General features: G+C 39.0%; 1 protein-coding gene across 3 annotated transcripts in view; it reads right to left on the bottom strand.

Annotated features, from left to right (window-relative positions):
• intu (inturned planar cell polarity protein) overlaps window positions 1-19,953 on the bottom strand; it is a 120,300-nt gene that overhangs the window by 5,151 nt on the left and 95,196 nt on the right. For 2 of the 3 annotated variants that reach the window (XM_048602488.1, XM_048602487.1), the window contains exons 11-15: window positions 18,617-18,838; window positions 14,278-14,781; window positions 7,387-7,484; window positions 2,896-3,085; window positions 158-324 (exon numbers count right to left, since the gene is read on the bottom strand). In XM_048602488.1, the coding sequence (XP_048458445.1) occupies window positions 158-324; window positions 2,896-3,085; window positions 7,387-7,484; window positions 14,278-14,781; window positions 18,617-18,838 (1,181 nt within the window). The remainder of the gene's footprint in view (window positions 1-157; window positions 325-2,895; window positions 3,086-7,386; window positions 7,485-14,277; window positions 14,782-18,616; window positions 18,839-19,953) is intronic. The other variant, XM_048602489.1, reaches the window with a different exon arrangement.

Here is a 19,953-nt window from a genome sequence, read left to right as displayed (position 1 = left end):
TATATTCGGAACAATACTCAGGAACCTTAAGAGCTTAGTTAGTTCTTGTGAATATCACAACTAAATCTCAGAGATGACAGTTAGATTGTAAAAAGAACAAACTAAGAAATTAGAACTCCAAAAATGATAGCTATTTATCAAGATGATGCTGACTCACCCAACAACCCAGTAGGACATGACTGGTGGTGGTTTCTTTTGATCAGTCCAGTTTTCAGGACTGCACTGGAATAAAACACCATGTTCTTTTACTGTACCAAGTCCTGTGTTATTTTTTCTGACATTCATTTCACTTGAACTGTCGGCAATATCTGAGCATTTCCTTTCCTATTGAAAATGATAAAAAGTCAAGAGTTATTAAACAGGTTTTATTCTACAATTGACAACATATATTTTCAAATTGTAAAATACTTTTTATTAATCTAGCTTCTTCACAATCATAGATGATCAGAAATCATCTTGATAGATATAGCTGAAATTTGTGAGGTGCAAAATAAAAGATGCAAAGCAGGAAGCTGTTAATCACTCAGTTCAGAAACGTATGATTCAAATGCTAGAACTGACCATCACTCATACTATTCTTCCTATCAGGCAAGTTTAGATGGCTGCTTGATAGACCAAATGGTATAAAAATGTCCAATAGAACAGCAGTAACTCAGAGGTCTGGTGACATAGCAAGTCTTCCTCTGAGCCAGAAGTTCCAGTTTCAGGTCGCTTTCCAGGAGTTAATGGTCAGTTAAAGAAGGTGCATTCATAACTCTGCCAAAAGGTTTGTGTATCAACTTGTATTTCCTTCTAATACATCAATATTAAGCAGCAACAGCAGAGAGATTCCTGGTCAGCCATGTGATGGAAAGAAATTGGAGCCTCTCCTCACTATTCATCACCCTAGGCTACAACATAGATACCAAAGTGTATGAGCCACAGCAACTTGGACAGCCACTTAGGCTCAGTTGGCTGGATGGTCAATTTGCACTGCGTTGTTGCTGATTGCATGGGATTCAATCAACATTCCAGCTGGGATGGATTTGGAATGTGCCTCCTTGCCCTACCCCTGATAGAGGCTGTGGGGCGATCCTACCTTTGGTCAGAGAACTCAAGAAACAGAAATAGAGATTACAAGAGTAGGCTTTTTGACCCCTCAAGCCTGCTCTGCCATTCAATACGATCAGACCTCATCATCCAACTCAGTACACTGTTCCTGTTTTCTCCTTATATCCTTTCACCCTTTAGTCCTGGGAATTTAGCCTCCACCTTTCTTGAAAGTCTTCAGCGTTTTGGCCTCCACAATTTCCTGTGGCAGAGAATTCCACAGGTTAATCACTCTTTGGGTGAAGAAATTCCTGGTCATCTCTATTCTAAAAGGTCTACCCTGTATCAGTAGACTATGACCCCTGGTTCTGGACTCCCCAGTCAGTGAGAATATCCTTTCTGCGTTTACCCTGTCTAGTCCTCTTAGAATTTTATAGGTTTCTATGAGATCCCCCCACTCCCATTCTTCCAAACTCCAGTAAATACATTCCTAACTGACCCAGTCTCTCCCTGTATGTCAGCCCCACCATCGCAGGAATCAGTCTGGTAAACCTTCTTTGCACTCCCTCAATAGCCAGAACATGCTTCCATAGATAAGGAAACCGAAACTACACACAATATCCAGGTGTGTTCCTAACAATGCCCTGTACGGTTGCAGCAACACATCCTTGCTACAGTATTCAAATCCTGTCGCTATGAAGGCCAACATATCATTTGTCTTCTTCACTGCCTGCTGCACCTGTATGCTTATTATCAGCAACTGGAGTACAAAGATACCCAGGTCCCATTGCACCTCCCCCTTTCTCAATCTATCGCCATTCAGATAAATAATATCCCTGCCTATTTTTGCTACCAAAGTGGATAACCTCACATTTATCCACAATATAATGCATCTGCCATATATTTGCCCACTTAATTAACTTGTTCATATCACACTGAAGTATCTCTGAACCCCCCTCACAGCATATCCTCCCACCCAGCTTTGTGCCATCTGCAAACTTGGAGATATGACATGTAGTTCTCTTATCTAAATCATTAATATATATTGTGAATACCTTGGCCCAAACACTGATCTCTGTGGTATCCCACTCGTTACTGCCTGCCACTCAGCAAAAGTCTTATTAATACATACTGTTTGCTTCTAGTCTGCCAACCAGTTCCCAGTTTTTCAGTACATGACATTCAATCTCACGCGCTATAATTTTGCATGCTCTTATGTGGGGACCTTATTAAAAACCTTCTGAAAATCCAAGTAAACCTCATCCAAGAAGCAGTAACAAAAATCTATGTAACATAACTCCAGAGAGGCCGGAATCCCATCACCAAGTCACTCTTTATGTACACATGAAGAGTCCTTGACAGTGATCCAGCTCCCGCAGAGCCAGCTCTCAGAGTGAACAGGATATCTGACAGTCCTGTTCTTATCTGTCAGCCAGGGCTCCCTGATTGGACCAGATTAACAGCCCAAATCAGGGAACTCATATTCTATGAGGTCCACCTGGCTGTCCTCATTACAATCACTACATTACCAGATTAAAGTTGGTAACAATTGTTGAGATTTAATGAACAAATTGTAAGACTGACAACTGGTGTTGAAATATGAGTAAAGTTGTACCCTGGACCAACATTCATTAGAACTGAATTGAGTTAATTTGGAAATTCAAAGCCAATAAAATTACAGTATGCACCATATCTATTTTGGCTGGATTCAAACTCAGTTCCGACAGAGGAAAGGACTGTGTGCTTGCCCACGCTATTGCATAACTCAGTTGACTGAATATTTAGTGCATTTACACATGTCTATACAATACATATGCTACAAATAGCAGTACAAACCCAGTTACTATAAATTTTAAACAATCTCACCCATTTGTCCAAGGTTTGTTGGAAGACTGACCGTATCGATAAGCAACAACGATGGAAGTTTTTGATTAGTTGTGAGTGAACGGAACCATTGAGCTGTGAAACTTCTGTATGTGTTGGTGCTATGAATATCCCTTGTGTTGTTTCTATTGAAATATAATAAAATAGAGTGTTTTCTGTGCCTGATGTCAATCTGTAAAACATGAAATAACAGATCTTTAACAAGACTTAATACAAATTTCCTTAGATATTTATTTACCAAATAAGAAATATTAAATTTTAATTTATGAAAATACGTAATGTACAAGTAATTCACAAATTGCCATTCTCTGTGCCCAAACGTTCTTCATTGCTCAGGTTCTTTAGAATTGCATCATGTAATTGAAGGAAAAACTTCTGCATGGTTGCAAATCTCACTGTAAACTTGGCCATTTTTTTCTCACAAATTTTTGACCGAACAGTTCGAAAATAGTGAACCACTTATGCTATTAAATTTTCAATGTGTGTTACTGGTGGCCCTTCACTGTCAACTCAGACTCAAAACAAGCATTGCAATTTTACAAGGAGAAACATTTCATGTGGATCAGCTCCACATGGCCATTAAAAGAATTTTTCACTGTCCTCTCAAGTCTTGCAGTGATTGTTACCATCCTCTGCACTTAGTTTCTGTGCCACACAATTTTAATTTTTTACATTCTATTTATATTCACACTTTTCTGCTTTAAGTTCCCATACAGTCTTCCTTTTACATAATACCCATACGATCTTTTCAGTCAGCATAGCCAAATTTTTAGGAAATCTCCTTTACTGCCTACATCTCCTTACATACTTATAATACATACAACAATGCCTCCAACATTCTCTTCATGCTAATTTCTAATTCCGTGTCTTCTGGCTCTCTACTTAACAAAACACCTATATCAATGTTGACTCCGTTAGCAGTTTTCTTAGCTTTCCTATTGATTCGTTGATCTCCATCAAGTCACCAATGCTCTCCGATCTTTACTACCTGGAATAATTGCTTTCATCAATTTCTTTATGTTTAAAGTACTTGATTGCACCAGATGGACAACAGATCTGTTAGTTGTTACATCGCTGACTTTGTCTAATGAATCACCGTACTTCCCGCTTTTCAGCAAATCCTTTAACTACTTCTGGATCATATTGCAGGGCAAGCCAAATCCAGGCAAATCTCTTCAACAAAGGAACCACATCTTCTCCTCCTTCCTTACCATAAAGTATGAAGACCCAAGGTATTTTTAATTTCTAAAAGTGCAACTGTTTGCACAGCTGTCATTTCCTCTATCTACATCTGCAATCATTTCCAATTTTAGCCCCAACCCCAAGTACTAGATAATGGAAAATCTCATTGTAAGTGATGCCAGGAGGTCATATTGATTGGTGCTATACCATAAATCTGAATTGCCACCTGTACAGCCAGACCCAGAATAAAAAGAAAATGCATTACAGAGTACTGTGGATCTACCTACACCAAATTGCAGCAGTTCAAGAAGGATCTCACCACCAGCTTCTCAAAGGCAATCTAGAGAAGGACAATAAATACTGGCCCACTCATCAACACTACATCCCATGAATGAATTTAAAAAAAACTTGAAATCACATTGCAAATTAATTTACAGAGGACATGCAACAAATTCATGTTAAGCCGCACTTCAAAGTAGACAAAAAGGCTCTTCTGTAACCTGATTTGTAAATAAGTGTACTCTTTGTCAAAAACAAAATCCCAAATGAAAACACAGTAAAGTAATAATAATGTGAAAAATATTTTTTATTTTCAATTTGTGCACACCTCACAATGCCGACTTTGTACAGTGAAAAGCACTGAGCACTGCTGTGAGGTAGGTCTAGAAAAACTCAATAATCTGTTCTGGCTTAGCATGTCATATTCAGACAGGTATTGTATAGTCTGGCATGTCATCAATGCAGTCAAACGCATTCTAAGTTTATGTGCTGCAGCGTGAAATCCAGGAGCATTTCTTTGGCCACTGCAATTTCAGCCAGGGAAACAGGCATCTGAGCATTCAATGGACTCTTAGGCCCATTGGTCTTTTTTGAGTTCCTTACTTGAAGAATGTACTTCATCTACATATGCCTCATCTATCAGTTCTATTGTGCAGCTTATGGCGTTAGACATTTTGGTTAAGTTTCCATAGTTGTCGGAATTTCCATGTTGGTCTCTCACAGCTGAGCAAAATGGGTCTTGTATCAGATGAGATAACAAGGTGTACAGCTGGATGAACACAGCAGGCCAAGCAGCATCAGAGGAGCAGGAAAGCTGACGTTTCGGGTCTAGACCCTTGGTCATACTCTTGTCCTCCTCATTCTCAGCATCCCACATAGTTGTCATCTGTTTTTCACTTCATGCCACGATTTTCCACTTGCAATATATCAACTTCACCTTCTCTCTGCCAACACTTCCAACTTTCTCACAAGTTTAGTCATATTTTAGTTTTCAATGTCCTTCCACAAGTAGATCTTAATATCAAATGATAGCTTGCCCAGGGCTCTCTGATTTTGTGCTTTAGCATGGCCTACCTCTATTCTGATTATTTGGCATTGTCATCTGACAAAGTGGCTAGTCTGGAGTTACTGGTCTTCAGCTTATGGACATCATGCTGTTGGAGTTGCTATTCTGTGGGTGAGAATGGCCGATATCTTTGACAGATCTGGAGTCTGAATTTGATTCAACGCATTATCTGACTTGCCCAGTCTTCTCATAACTGGAATCATGACAACTTGCATATCAGTTGAGCCATCCACCATCAGATCTGGCAGCAAAAAATCAATTGCTAGAGGGCATTGTTTCCTTTACCCAAAAACTATTCATGAATTGCCTGTCTTTGGACTCTGCCACCATCTACCTACTCTTGCCAAAATGTCCATCCCCTTCATTGGTCACTGTCTCAGCTTGTTTGCAACCTTAGTGTTCTCTTTGAGCACAAGCCGATTTTTCTCATTTCCTCTCTACTGAAAAGGTTGCCTACTTCCACCTTTCAATATTGCCCTTCTCCGTGGCACCTAACATGCAAGGTGTCTCGCTTGACCTGATGCACAAATGTCCGAGTGGCTAGGTGGATCAGCTGGATATTTCCTAACCACTATTTCGATGTTGTCTCCACCCTTGCTGGAAAATATTGCTTCTTCTGTCACTTCGAAAGTTCAATGTTTGAATAACCTCCGAGTTGGTTTTACCACCTAGCAACTAGTGCGCAAACTTCAGCTCATCAAAAATATTTGTTGCCTGTGTTCTATTCCATCATAGGTTTCCCTCACTCTATTGTCACTGAATTACTTAGATTCCCAGCACCCCAACATCTTGCGTGTAAAATTTCCAGCGTCATGTTCCAATTTCTTTGCATCATCTCTCTCCAAGAACTCTGCACTTCTTCCGAACTCTGGTGCATCAAGACTTCCTTTACCCAAATGGTTACAGCCTTGCCTTCAATCTTCTAGATCATAAATTTTGGCACAACCTCACTAAGCCTCTTCCCCTGTTTATAACATTTCTTAAAAACAACCTTATTGACAAGTTTTTAGTCACCCATCTTCATGTATCAATCTTCAATTTTTGTCTTTTGCTTTCTCTATGTTAAGGGGATTATATGAATACAAGTTTTTATTGCTGAATCTCTGGCTACATTTTAACTACTTGTTAACATTTCCTATGTTCTCTTTACTAGCCTGCGTACGTACAGCTCCACTGATAACAGCAATCTAAACAAAACAGCCAGCCTGCACACTCTAACACACAAAGTTCTACTTGCTGTAACTCAGAATTTCTGTTGACTCTCAATGTACTAAATTCAAAAATCCTCAATCTAATTTACTGGTTATTTTATGACCTCAATTATTTTACCTCTATTACTATCTCTAGCTCTCCACCCCAGTCCAAACTTATTGATTCTACGATCCTAATATTATGTAAATGACTTTTTCTCCTTAGGGACTAAGTTTTCAGTCATCTTGGTTGTACTCTTCGAGAGTTTATTTCTAAACGTACCCCTTTACTGCTTCTCTTTCCACATTTAACAGTTATAAAATTTTTCCTTTTGGTCACATTTTTGATCATCTCTCCTTGGTCTTTGATATCCATTCTCTCCTTCAAAGAGTCATATAATATTCTGTACTTTAATGTTAAATGTATTTTTTTTTAAAGAAATGCAAAGACCTCCATTATATTTAAAACCTGATAGTCAGCACCTTCAATGCTTGTACTTTGCGTACATTCTTTTAAATGTACAGGAGTAATATCTACTACAATAAGTGCAATTCATTAGGAACTTCATTGGTACATCTTATATTATAGAGGGTGCTCATAACAGATCCTTACTCAGGATAGTAAAGAAAACAAGGGACAACAAAAAGAGAAACTGAAACCAAGGTCAGAAACTAAAGGGAAAAGCCATGATCGTTTTTACTTACAATAGCATAAATAAGTGTTTAAAAATCTTAAATTAGAAGCTTTAAACTTACTTTGTTATGCTGTATGTTTCCTCGGTCTCTGACTCAGAAAGGCTTTTTTTCATGCTTCCCAGATAAAATGGATTGGGAAAGTTTTGTTTCTTCTTGCTCTGGAATAGTTTAATCAGTTTTTAAACAAATTAATTCAAAGTAAACATATTAAAAGATCAACATTAAACAATTTTAATTAAACAGCTACTTTCGTATGTAAAGTGTAATTAGATAATATAAATAGACTACTTCTGGTTAGCATTGTTCTACTTTCTTAACACATATATGTGTGTGTATATTCTATATATATATATCTATATCTGAGTACTCAATAGGCAAACCGACACATTCCTGCTATTAAGCATGGTGATGACAAGCAGGATCAAAATTATTGTTGCTGTTACAAAAAAAATCCTATCAAACAGGCACCTTATTGGAATAATTATAAATTTTACTATCACTAAAGTCTTCCAAGTTTATGAAGAGAATTTTCATTTCACTGTTTAGATAAAATTCATCTGATACTCAAATAGAGCATAGGCACTCTTAATGGCGTGTCAAAGGAGGCACAATTTAATGACCAAATGATGATAACAGTTCTAGGACTTGTCACATTATCATTCCACGATTCACTGGAGGCACCAAATGCTTTGTCAAAAACCTGTTTGGTTATTTCATTATTGGGCAATTAGGCAGTGCAGCGACTACTTGCTCTCCAGGTTAAGAGCTTGAGGGCTGAAAGCATGCAGCAAACAAGCTTATCTTGCCTTCTGAAGATTCTAATTTCTAGCCAATGTTCATTTTTCTGGGAAGTAATCTCACCACCAACAACCACAAATGGAGGGGGCATTTTACATTCAAGCAAATTCTTTGTGTGAAATACTCAATAATTTCTTGGATCCTAAGTGCTAAAGGAATTGTAGTTATCATTGACATTAATGTTTTAAAAAAAAGCCTACTACTTCCCAGGCTGTCTAAGAGTTTAATTACAACCCAAAAGTAAATGAAGTTTCTAACTGAAATTCCATAAATTGTTTGTCAGTTCCAAGATGAACTGCTCTAAGAAATTATCTGGAAAGCATTCTACGTACTCCTCGTTCAGGCTACTACCAACCTAATTTTTCTAGTTTATTAAAGTCATCCAGGATTACTGTTGTCCCTTTGCTACAAGCACTCAATATTTCTTGTATACTTTTTGTGGTTAGTGTTATATGGCCTGTAGATCACTCCCACTAGTAACTTCTTTCCCCTGATATTTCTCATCTCTACCCAATCTGATTCTACATGGTAATCTCCTGAACTAAGGTCATCTCTAACTATTGAACAAATGCTATCCTTCAATAACAGTGCTATCCCTCCATCATTACCTAGGTTCCTACTTTTCTTGAAGCAATATACCCTTCAACATTCAGGACCCAATCCATGTCATCCTGAAACCATGTTTCAATGGCTATCAGATCGTATTTGTTTACTTCAATGTATGCTATTAATTCATTTATTTTGTTATTAATGTGCATTCAGACACCGAATCTTTTGTTTTATCTTTTCCTTATCTTTCTAATATCTTGTCTTGTTTGTTGATTTATTGCTAGGTCCTAGGAAATTTGTCTGTACCTCAGGATTTTAATAAAACAGCCTATTGTTTACTACTAAATCTTATGAAAGACAGAATTCTTGATTGATTATATGACTCCTTTTTCAGAAAGTCTGTTCTGTCGTAAATAAACCAAAAGGTGCAAGGATGTTTCACCCCCCCTTGTTTGCAACTCTGAGAGCTTGTTCGTGACAAAATTTCAAACTCTGATACTACTTAGGTTGTGCTTAAAATTTAACACTTCAATTACTGGATTAATATAGTCATTACTTTACAACAGGTCCTAGAAAATTAGTACCTGCAAAACATTTGTAGATCGAGCCAGTTTGTTAAACTTAAAAATGATTTAATCTAACCAGGCATATGTTAGTGCAAGCAGAGTGTTCCTGGTGTCTGGTCAGTTAGAAGACTGTATCATTTCTGATTCCATGAAACATAGATTGCGTCAGTAATTTCCCTCGGTTTTGTCAACTTACGGTTAGATAAGGATAGGTATGGTATAATTTCTGCTTTTGCAATCGCCTTTATTGTTACTTAGCTCTCCCTTTCAAAGCCTTGCATTTGCTGCTTGTACTTCTTTCTTCATTGATATCAAGATAAATGTTTGTGATAAAGAAAGGCTGCCTAAGTTTAGCCGTCCTTCCTAGCGTTTAGAAAGATGGGGTGTAATCTAAATATAGGTGTTTTAAATGATTAAAAGGTTCAATACAGTAGATTCAGAAAATCTATTACCTTCAATGGAAGAAGCCAGAACAAGAGAGCATAAAATTTGAGAGAGGCATTTAACAGTGAAATCAGGAAGCGATTTTTTCAAAGGACGGTGGAAATCTGGAACTGTCGTAGTCAAAACCCTGTTGTTGAAACAGTTGAAATTTTCAAGACATGGATCAGAGGACTTTTATATGGCAAAGGATGTGGTTTGAGGCTATTTGGAATTATGACACAGGTCAGCTATGACTTGACAAAATGGAATTGATTTCAACTTGCTGAATACAGCAGATGGGACTCCTGTGCTCACAAGAACTCTTGTCTGCTCACATCAGCTGGTTTTCCAGCAGCAGCAGGACTCCCAAATGGGCAGTACTGTGGGACAGGCCCATGATTTTTGATTTTCATCAGCAACTATTGGCACCTAAATTGGGTTACTAAAATATTGTTTCAGACTTAAAACTTAAACGATGCTTGGCACTGAACAAGAAAAAATGATGATATCAGGAAACTAAACTACCAGTTTAAAATTTTTAATTAATATTCATTTTTAAAAAGGGTACTCTAAAACTAAATGCCAACATCCTCTAATCAAAATGCAGAATGACACCTTGTATGGCAAAAATAAAACCGAAGGCCTGTTAATTGGATTGATACTACCAGACACCTGATCTAGAATTTGTAAGGATTTAAATGCATTTTGCCAAAGCCTTTCACTTTGCACTTATCAAGGCATTTTGCAAGATGACAAGGGGATTCAAGAGGAAAAAAAAATCAATATTTATGGTGAATGAGAGGAGAGTGCTGATTGGTTAGCAAGTGAACTCTGATTGGTACAGATGTTGTCATGGGAATGCACTTATTAATGCTAATTGGTGGTCAATAGCCAAGCTGTTAAATTTCAAACCAGGTAGGTTGAATCTGATTGGTTTGAGCATTGTCCTGAGAAATGAACCAGCAAATGAATGTCACCTATTTTGTTAAGTTGAAACAGGCACATTATGTGTATATGCTCATTATGTCTGCAAACAACAGTGCCCTGTGTATTAATATATGCAGCTTCGAATACACACAAGTACCAAAACTGTGAGCTTGACCGATAATTTTACATTGTTTGTCAGCATAATTCATCACACATTCAGGATTATCCAGCAAATGTTGTCCAATTTTAGAATCACATCTGCTGTTAGAACATAAGAACATAAGAACTAGGAGCAGGAGTAGGCCATCTGGCCCCTCGAGCCTGCCTCGTAATTTAATAAGATCATGGCTGATCTTTTAGAGACTCAGCTCCACTTACCCACCAACTCACCATAACCCTTAATTCCTTTACTGTTCAAAAATTTATCCAGCCTTGCCTTAAAAACATTCAGCGAGGTAGCTTCAACTGCTTTACTGGGCAGGGAATTCCATAGATTCACAACCCTTTGGGTAAAGAAGTTCCTCCTGACCTCAGTCCTACATCTGCTTCCCTTTATTTTGAGGCGATGCCCTCTCGTCCTAGTTTCACCTGCTAGCGGAAACAACCTCCCTGCCTCCACCTTATCTATTCCCTTCATAATCTTATATGTTTCTATCAGATCTCCCCTCATTCTTCTGAATTCCAATGAATATAATCCCAGTCTACTCAGTCTCTCCTCATAATCCAACCCTCTCAACTCTGGAATCAACAGTGAATCTCCTCTGCACCCCCTCCAGTGCTAGTATGTCTCTTCTCAAGTAAGGAGACCAAAACTGCACACACTACTGCAGGTGTGGCCTCACCAGGACTCTATACAGCTGCAGCATAGCCTCCCTGTTTTTAAACTCCATCCCTCTAGCAATGGCAGACAAAATTCCATTTGCCTTTTTAATTACCTGCTGCACCTGCAATCCTACTTTTAGTGATTCATGCACAAGGACACCCAAGTCCCTCTGCACAGCAGCGTGCTGCAATTTTTTAACCATTTAAAACATAGTCCATTTTCCTGTTATTCCTACCAAAATGGATGATCTCACACTCATCAACATTGTACTCCACCTGCCAGACCTTTGCCCACTCACTTAGACTATCTATATCCCTCTGCAGACTTTCAGTGTCTTCTGCACACTTTGCTCTACCACTCACCTTAGTGTCATCTGCAAATTTTGACACATCACACTTAGTCCCCAACTCCAAATCATCTATGTAAATTGTAAAATATTGCGGTCCCAACACTGATCCCTGAGGCACATCACTAGCCACTGACCGCCAACCAGAAAAACACCCATTTACCCCTACTCTTTGCTTTCTACTGGTCAACCAATCCTCTATCCATGCCAATACATTACCTGTAATACTGTGGAACTTTATCTTATGTAGCAGCCTTTGGTGTGGCACCTTGTCAAATGCCTTCTGGAAATCCAGATACACCACATCCACAGGTTCCGCATTGTCCACCATGCAAGTAATGTCCTCAAAGAATTCCACCAAATCAGTTAAACATGACCTACCCTTCATGAACCCATGCTGGGTGTTTCCAATGGGACAATTTATATCCAGATGTCTTGCTATTTCTTCTTAATGATAGATTCAAGCATTTTCCCCACTACCGAAGTTAAGCTAACTGGCCTATAGTTACCTGCTTTTTGTCTACTTCCTTTTTTAAACAGTGGTGTCACATTGGCTGTTTTCCAATCTGCGGGAACCACCCCAGAGTCCAGTGAATTTTAGTAAATAATTACTAGTGCATTTGCTATTTCCCCCATCACCTCTTTTAATACCCTGGGATGCATTTCATCAGGGCCAGGAGACTTGTCTACCTTTAGCCCCATTAGCTTGCCCAGCACTGCCTCCTTAGTGATAATGATAGTTTCTAGGTCCTCGCCTGCTATCACCTTCTTGCCATTAGTTTTCGGCATGTTATTTGTGTCTTCCACTGTGAAGACCGACACGAAATAACTGTTTAATGTCTCGGCTATTTCCTCATTCCCAGTTATTAAATTGGCCTTCTCATCCTCTAAAGGACCAATGTTTACCTTCGCCACTCTTTTACGATTTACATATTTATAGAAACTTTTGCTAACTGTTTTTATATTCTGAGCTAGTTTACTCTCATAATCTATCTTACTTTTCTTTATAACGTTTTTTGTGGCTTTCTGTTGGCCTTTAAAGATTTCCCAGTCTACTAGTTTCCCACTACTCTTTGCTTTTTTGTATGTGTTTTTTTTCAATCTGATACTTTCCTTTATTTCCTTAGACATCCATGGCTGGCTCTCTCTTTTCCTATAGTTCTTCCTTATCACTGGAATATACTTCTGCTGAGCACTGTGAAAAATCGTTTTGAAAGTCCTCCACTGTTCCTCAATTGACCCACCATAAAATTTTTGCTCCCAGTCTACCTTAGCTAACTCCTCCCTCATTTCTTCATAGTCTCCTTTGTTTAAGCACAGGAGATAGGTACTGGATTTAACCTTCTCACGCTCCATCTGTATTTTAAATTTGACCATACTGTGATCGCTCCTTCCAAGAGGATCCCTAACTGTGAAATCATTAATTATTCCTGTCTCATTACACAGGACTAGATCTAGGATAGCTTGCTCCCTCGTAGGTTCCATTACATATTGTTCAATTATCGCGGATGCATTCTATGAACCCCTCCTCAAGGCTGCCAGGACCGACCTGGTTTGACCAATCGATATGTAGATTAAAATCCCCCATGATAATTGCTGTACCATTTTTACATGCATTAGCTATTTCTATGTTTATTGCCCGCCCCACCATGATGTCATTATTTGGTGGCCTATAGACCACACCTATCAGTGACTTCTTCTCCCTGCTATTCCTAATTTCCACCCAAATGGATTCAACGTTTAGACAATGTGTTGCGAGGTTTGCTGGTACAGGCTAGTTGGGTAGAGGTTAATACCTTGCTTGCTGCAAACAGCTGAAGAGACATGAAAATAAGAAAATGCTGGAGATCACAGTGGGTCAGGCAGCATCCATGAAGAAAAATCAAGTTAACATTTTGAGTCTCGATAGGTCTTCATAACAGCTCAAGGGACATGCTGTCTGATATGATTCTTCATTCTTTGGGATGTAAGGCCTACATATCTGGCATCACTGGCACTGAAATTCATAAATGCTGAGTTAAGGATTTGTATAGTGTAGCTCATTTTCCAGTAGCAATTTATTGCTCTAGATTAGGCATGGAGTGGAAGAACTCATCAGCTTTCCTCCTAACGGTAGTGGAATTGATAGAAATTTTTGCTTATGACATTTCACTCCCTCCTTATCCCACCCCAGCAGAATCTCACATTTTGGCAGGAAAAGTAGTGGAAACTGACTGGAACCAGGTTCAAATAAAAGCAAAATACTTGGAATTCTAAGATAAAACCAGAAAATGCTGGAGAAACATAGCATGTCTGGCAACATCTGTGGAGAGACACATAGAGTTAATGTTTTGAGTGTGACGTGACTATTCTTCAGAATTGGGTTTTAACCTGAATTCTTCTCCACTTGTTCTGATAACAGTGGCTTTCGTTTGTCAAAAGCCATGGATTTCTAGTTTAATGCTTTGAATATGATCATTAAAGAACTGGGGAACAAAAACATGGACATGTTATGTACATCTTCAGATTTCTCTCCTCACCTTAAATATACTTCCACTACCATCAGATCCACCAGAACCTTGGGATTCTCTTCGAGGAAGCCTCTTGACTGTGTCAGATATAGAATATGGACTAAAGTTCATAATGAAGGAACCACCATCTCCATGCCTTTCACTAGCAATATCAGAGACACCATTGTTCCGTGGAGGACTGGATTTCTGCATCCTTTGGCTGGAGTCTCCAAACAGTGCCCTTCGATTTGTTGGTGATTGAATTGATTTAGTTGCACCTTGAAACTTGCTAATGATAGGAGAAATGCTGATACTTTCAAACTTGTCACGAGAAGAAGGAAGGAACCAATCAGCACATGACAAACATGCAATGGAGGGACAATCCAGCCTTTCTTGTATTCTGGCTTCTAGTCCTTCAAGCTGAAGTAAAGTTGTTTTAACTTGATCAACATAAACACTGTCGGGTCCTGGATTTCCATTTACTTTGGATGCACATCCTCCTGCTTCCAGCAACACACACAACATCAAGTGTCTCTGAAGAGAGGGAATTGTTAATTAATCTTTTTAATAATAAAAAGTACTATCAATTAAAGGGAATTTCAGGGGCTACAGATAAACAGTACAGAAGCGACACTAATTAGATATCTTTCAAAAGACTATTACAGATATAGTAGGCTTTTTGACCCAATTCCACGTTTTATGATTCTATATTTCTTGAAGTTATTTTGCCTTTTTACAAAATGTCTTAAACTACCTACAGTTGATAGATACATACAGTAGTGGTAAAGAAGAATCAACGATTGTGGTATTTTGGTTAGTAAGAAATCACTTCTAGATACGACTGTAATAAATTATTCCAATGAATATTTGTACGATTTTTCCTACTTCTGCAGTTTGATCATTCCTTAGAAAAATCAATAATAAGTTCAGTATCATTCAATACTGAGAAATTTTGGTAACTTTAAATACAACATTCTGCATTATACATAGAACTCCATTTTAAAATTACAAAATCCTCCCACAGTGGTTACAGTTTTCAGTCAGTTGTAGCTCAGTGCTGGCACTCTTGTTTCTGTCATTGGATTGCGGATTCAAGTTCCATTCCAGAAATCTGAAATCCTAGGTTGTCACTCAGTGTAGTACTGAGGGAGCACTGCAGCTTTGAAGCTACTGTTGAACCAAGACCCTATTCCAGTTAATATTTGGACAGTTAAAATCCTCTTTTATTGCTTTATTATTCTAATATTTCTCTGGAAATTCATTACATATTTAATCCTCTCTCTCTCTCTCTGACTGTTTGCAGGCTTATAGTACACATCCAAAAGTGTGTTTGATCCTCTTGTGTATCCTTATTTCTATCCACGTGGCCTCAGGTGATGATTCCTTCAAATTATCATCCCTCTCACTCCTATAACTGATTTGTTGAACAATACTGAGAACTCCATCTCTTCCATCCCCATTTTCTGAGCACCCTACAACCAGAAATACTGAGCTACCAATCCTGCCTATCTTTAAGCCAAATCTCAGTCATAGCTATGATATCGTATGTACCTTTCTGTGATCTCAACTCATCTGTCTTATTCCTCAGGCTCCTTGCAATAAAATATATTTCATATAGCCTTGCCAAATTCACTTCTTTCTTATTTAGCCCAATCATGCTTTGCTCTGCTGCTAGGGGTAGTAAGCAATAATGCTGGCAGTAAAGTGCAATGTCAAGGAGGTCATCCAGCTACTCTTCCCTCTGATCTACTTGTCTATGTCCCACTTCCTTTCAAATTTAAAAATGTCCAAAGAGTGTTATCAATCCTCCCCATGATGATGTTGGTCCCATTCCTGTTCCAGTGTAACCTGTCCGACATGTACAGGACCACCTTCCCCAAAAATAGTGCCAATGCCTCAGTAATCTAAAGCCATCCCTCCTGCACCACCTCTTCAGCCATGCACTCATCTGCTCTGTCTTCCTATTCCAACACTCACTACTGCATGGCATCAAAAGTAATCTAAAGATTACTATCTTTGAAGTCCATCTTTACACTTTTCTATCTAACTCTCAAGTCAACTTGCCGGACCTCATTTCTCTTCCTTCCAATGTCATTAGTCCCAACATGGACCATGACCTCAAAGCGTTTACTCTTTCACTTCAGAATGTCCTGGGGCCATTCCGTGACATCTTTTACCCTAGTACCTGAGAGGCAACATACAATCCTGCAGTTATGTCTATGGTCTCAAACATCTGTCCATTCCCTTCACTAATGAATCCCCGACTACTATTCTCTCCCCCACTGAGCGGTTGGACCACCAACATTGTCTCTGCCTTGACCTCAGCTCTGACGGGCCTCCACAGATGAACCATCACATTCGCTGTTAATCCAAGGCTGAACAACGGTTTGCAAGCAAGATTCATTCTGATGATTCTCTTGCTAACTGATCAATCTCTTTTGCTCTCGCGGTCACTATTCCCTCCCCACCTGTACTACCTTGAGCTGCAAGGTGACCATGTCCTGAAACAAGCTATCAATGAACCTCTTCCTTGTGAATACAACAGTGTCCCCAGATGTTGCTCAAGATCCAAAACCTGGAGCTTGAGTTGCTCCAGTTAGAGATATCTCAGACCAGCAGGAGCGTCTCGGATTTTCCATCCTCGGGCATACCTTAAATAAATAATAAGGGCTCTTGCTCTGACTTAAGAATAGACTAGAAAAATCTTTTTCTTGTTTATATCAGATCAGCAATCAGAACCACTAACTCAATCAAGTGAAGATTAATTATCTATGTAAAACTTTTTCATAGAACAAAGAACATAGAACAGTACAGCACAGTACAGGCCCTTCGGCCCACGATGTTGTGCCAACCTATTATCCTATTAAGATCAAACTACCCTGCATACCCTACATTTTACTATCCTCCATGTGCCTATCCAAGAGTCACTTAAAAGTCTCTAAAGTATCTGACTCCACTATCACTGCTGGCAGTGCATTCCACACGCCCACCACTCTCTGTGTAAAGAACCTACGTCTGACATCTCCCCTATACCTTCCTCCATTCACCTTAAAATTATGCCCCCTTGTAACTGTCATTTCTGCCCTGGGAAAAAGTCTCTGACTATCCACTCAATCTATGCCTCTCATCATTTTGTACACCTCTATCAAGTCATCTCTCATCCTTCTTCCTTCAACCTTTCCTCATAAGGTCTGCCCTCCAGTCCAGGCAGCATCCTGGTAAATCTCCTCTGTACCCTCTCTAAAGCTTCCACATCTTTCCTGTAATGAGGTGACCAGAACTGAACACAATATTCCACAGTTTTATAGAGCTGCAGCATAGCCTCGCAGCTCTTAAACTCAATTCTCCTGCCAATGAAAGCCAACACACCACACACCTTCTTTACAACCCTATCAACGTGGGTAGCAAGTTTGAGGGATCTATGGACGTGGACCCCAAGATCCTTCTGTTTCTCTACACTGCCAAGAATCCTGCCATTAACCCTGTATTCTGCATTCAAATTTGACCTTCCAAAATGAATCACTTCACACTTTCAGTTGCACTTATGGCCTTAAATCAATATCCAGTCATGAGAGTAAAAAGAAAACCCACCAGTTACCTACTTGCTGTCCTGTGATGTCACACTTTGAATTTGTTGAAGGATCTCTGCCGCCTGTCTGTCTGCTCTGGAACCATTCTACTCTCAATGCTCCTTTTAACCTTGTAGTGCCACTCCTGAGTCTCACAGAGGTCTGCTGTCAGTCTATCTGCTTCTGGGGTCTCTCTGCTCCTTTTGACTGTGCAAACTAAGATTTTAATTCAATTTTGATTAATGTAGCTATAAAGAAAATTTCTATATTTTCAACAGCAAATGATTATGAGCCATTGCCACATACAGATTTAAATATAACCAGCCAGAGTTCAGTGGCAGGTGTTTTGGGATTGGACAGATGTTCTAAATGCCTTCAGCTTTTCTGCCAAAGTGCACAATCCTATTTTCTTGACAATTTTATTTGTAATTCACTTCTTATGTCTTATTATGCAAGTTAGGTCAGCCCATGATACTTGATGAGACAAGTGGCTTTCACTCAACATTTGTGCTGTTAAAACTTATACTCGTGCATTAATCCTTTTCAGTTATAAGTGTTTCCTACTTATGAAGTCAACTAGTGACTAAATAGAAGGAACATATTTTAATTAACAAGGAAGTTACACATTAAGATCTGAATACTTGTATAACAATGGAAATGATGTCAGTAACAGAATCACCACATGAAGGACTACAGCTCAACAATATATGAACAATAATTTTTCTTATCTTGCTTATTTTGGAACTGCACTATATTACATATCAGAAGAAAGCATATATGAAGTAATAAGTTATGCATACCAAACCAACAATTAGCAAAAAGTGTCTTCCTTTTGGTTCTTGATAGTCCTCAATGATCAGTTTGTGACGTGACGGAAAGTATCTATACGGGAATGTCTCACGCCAAATGATCAGCTGACCAATCCTTTGCTCTGCTGCTAGGGGTAGTAAGCAATAATGCTGGCAGTAAAGTGCAATGTCAAGGAGGTCATCTTTGGGCAAATGACTGCCAATCAAGTAACCCTTAAAAATAATACAAATCCAGAGTAAGATGAGCAAAGTATTGTTATAGAGTTCAAAAGTAAAGAAAAATAACCTGTAAAAATACAGCTTCACTGAGAAGCAATTCTAGCTATTTGCTATGACGCAACAAACATTTTCATTTTTTAAAATTAGTACAGGTTGTACACCAACATTAAATATCACAACCAATTGTATGCAAATTATAACTACATACAAATACTTCCTGCTCTTCCATCTAGCCTCCCCAACACTCATTCATGTCCCTCCCAGTATTGTGTGTGTTGTGGTCCTCTTGCTGAAGTAAAGATACACTTGATACAGAGGGAGCATAGTGAAGATTCTCCAGACTGATTCCTGGGAGAGTGGAAATGCCCTATGGGAAGATACTGTGGGGACCATATCTGTATTCTCTGGAGTTTAGAGGAATGGGTGGTAATCTTGTAGAAAGTGTTGAAAGGATGAGACAAGATAGCTGGGTGGCACAGTAGCTAGCACTGCTGCCTCACAGCGCCAGGGACCCAGGTTCGATTCCAGCCTTGGGTGACTGTCTGTGTGGAGTTTGCACATTCTCCCTGCACATTCTGCATAGGTTTGCTCCGGTTTCCTCCCACAGTCCAAAGATGTGCAGGGTAGGTGGATTGGCCATGCTAAATTGCCCATAGTGTTCAGGGATGTTTGGGTTAGACAGGGAAAATTAGGGGAATGAGTTTGGGTGGGATGCTTTTCAGAGGGGCAGCATGTACTTGTTGGGCGAATGGCCTATTTCCACACTGTAGGTATTGTATGAAAAAGATGCAAAAAGGATGTTTCCTCTGGCTGTGGGGTGTAGAACCAGGGGATAGAATCTCAGAATAAAGAGCAAACGAGTAAAATGAGATGAGAAAGAACTTTGGAATTTTCTACTCCAGCGGGTGGTGTAAGCTCATTAATTAAGTTCAAGACAGAGACTGTTAGATTTCTATTTAAAAAATACTTCAAATGGGGGAAATTGGAAAGAAAAAAAGTGCTGGAGCAACTCAGCAGATCTGGCAGCATTTGGGGAGAGACACAAAGTCCAATATGACTTTTCTTCAGAACTGTTTGGGTTCTGCAGAAGAGTTACATTGGACTCAAAA

Source organism: Rhincodon typus, chromosome 1 (assembly GCF_021869965.1).
Source record: "Rhincodon typus isolate 14 chromosome 1, sRhiTyp1.1, whole genome shotgun sequence".
In the NCBI taxonomy this organism is placed as follows: Eukaryota; Metazoa; Chordata; class Chondrichthyes; order Orectolobiformes; family Rhincodontidae; genus Rhincodon; species Rhincodon typus.
The sequence above is the reverse complement of the archived record's forward strand: the minus strand, read 5'-3'. Positions and strand labels throughout refer to the sequence as shown.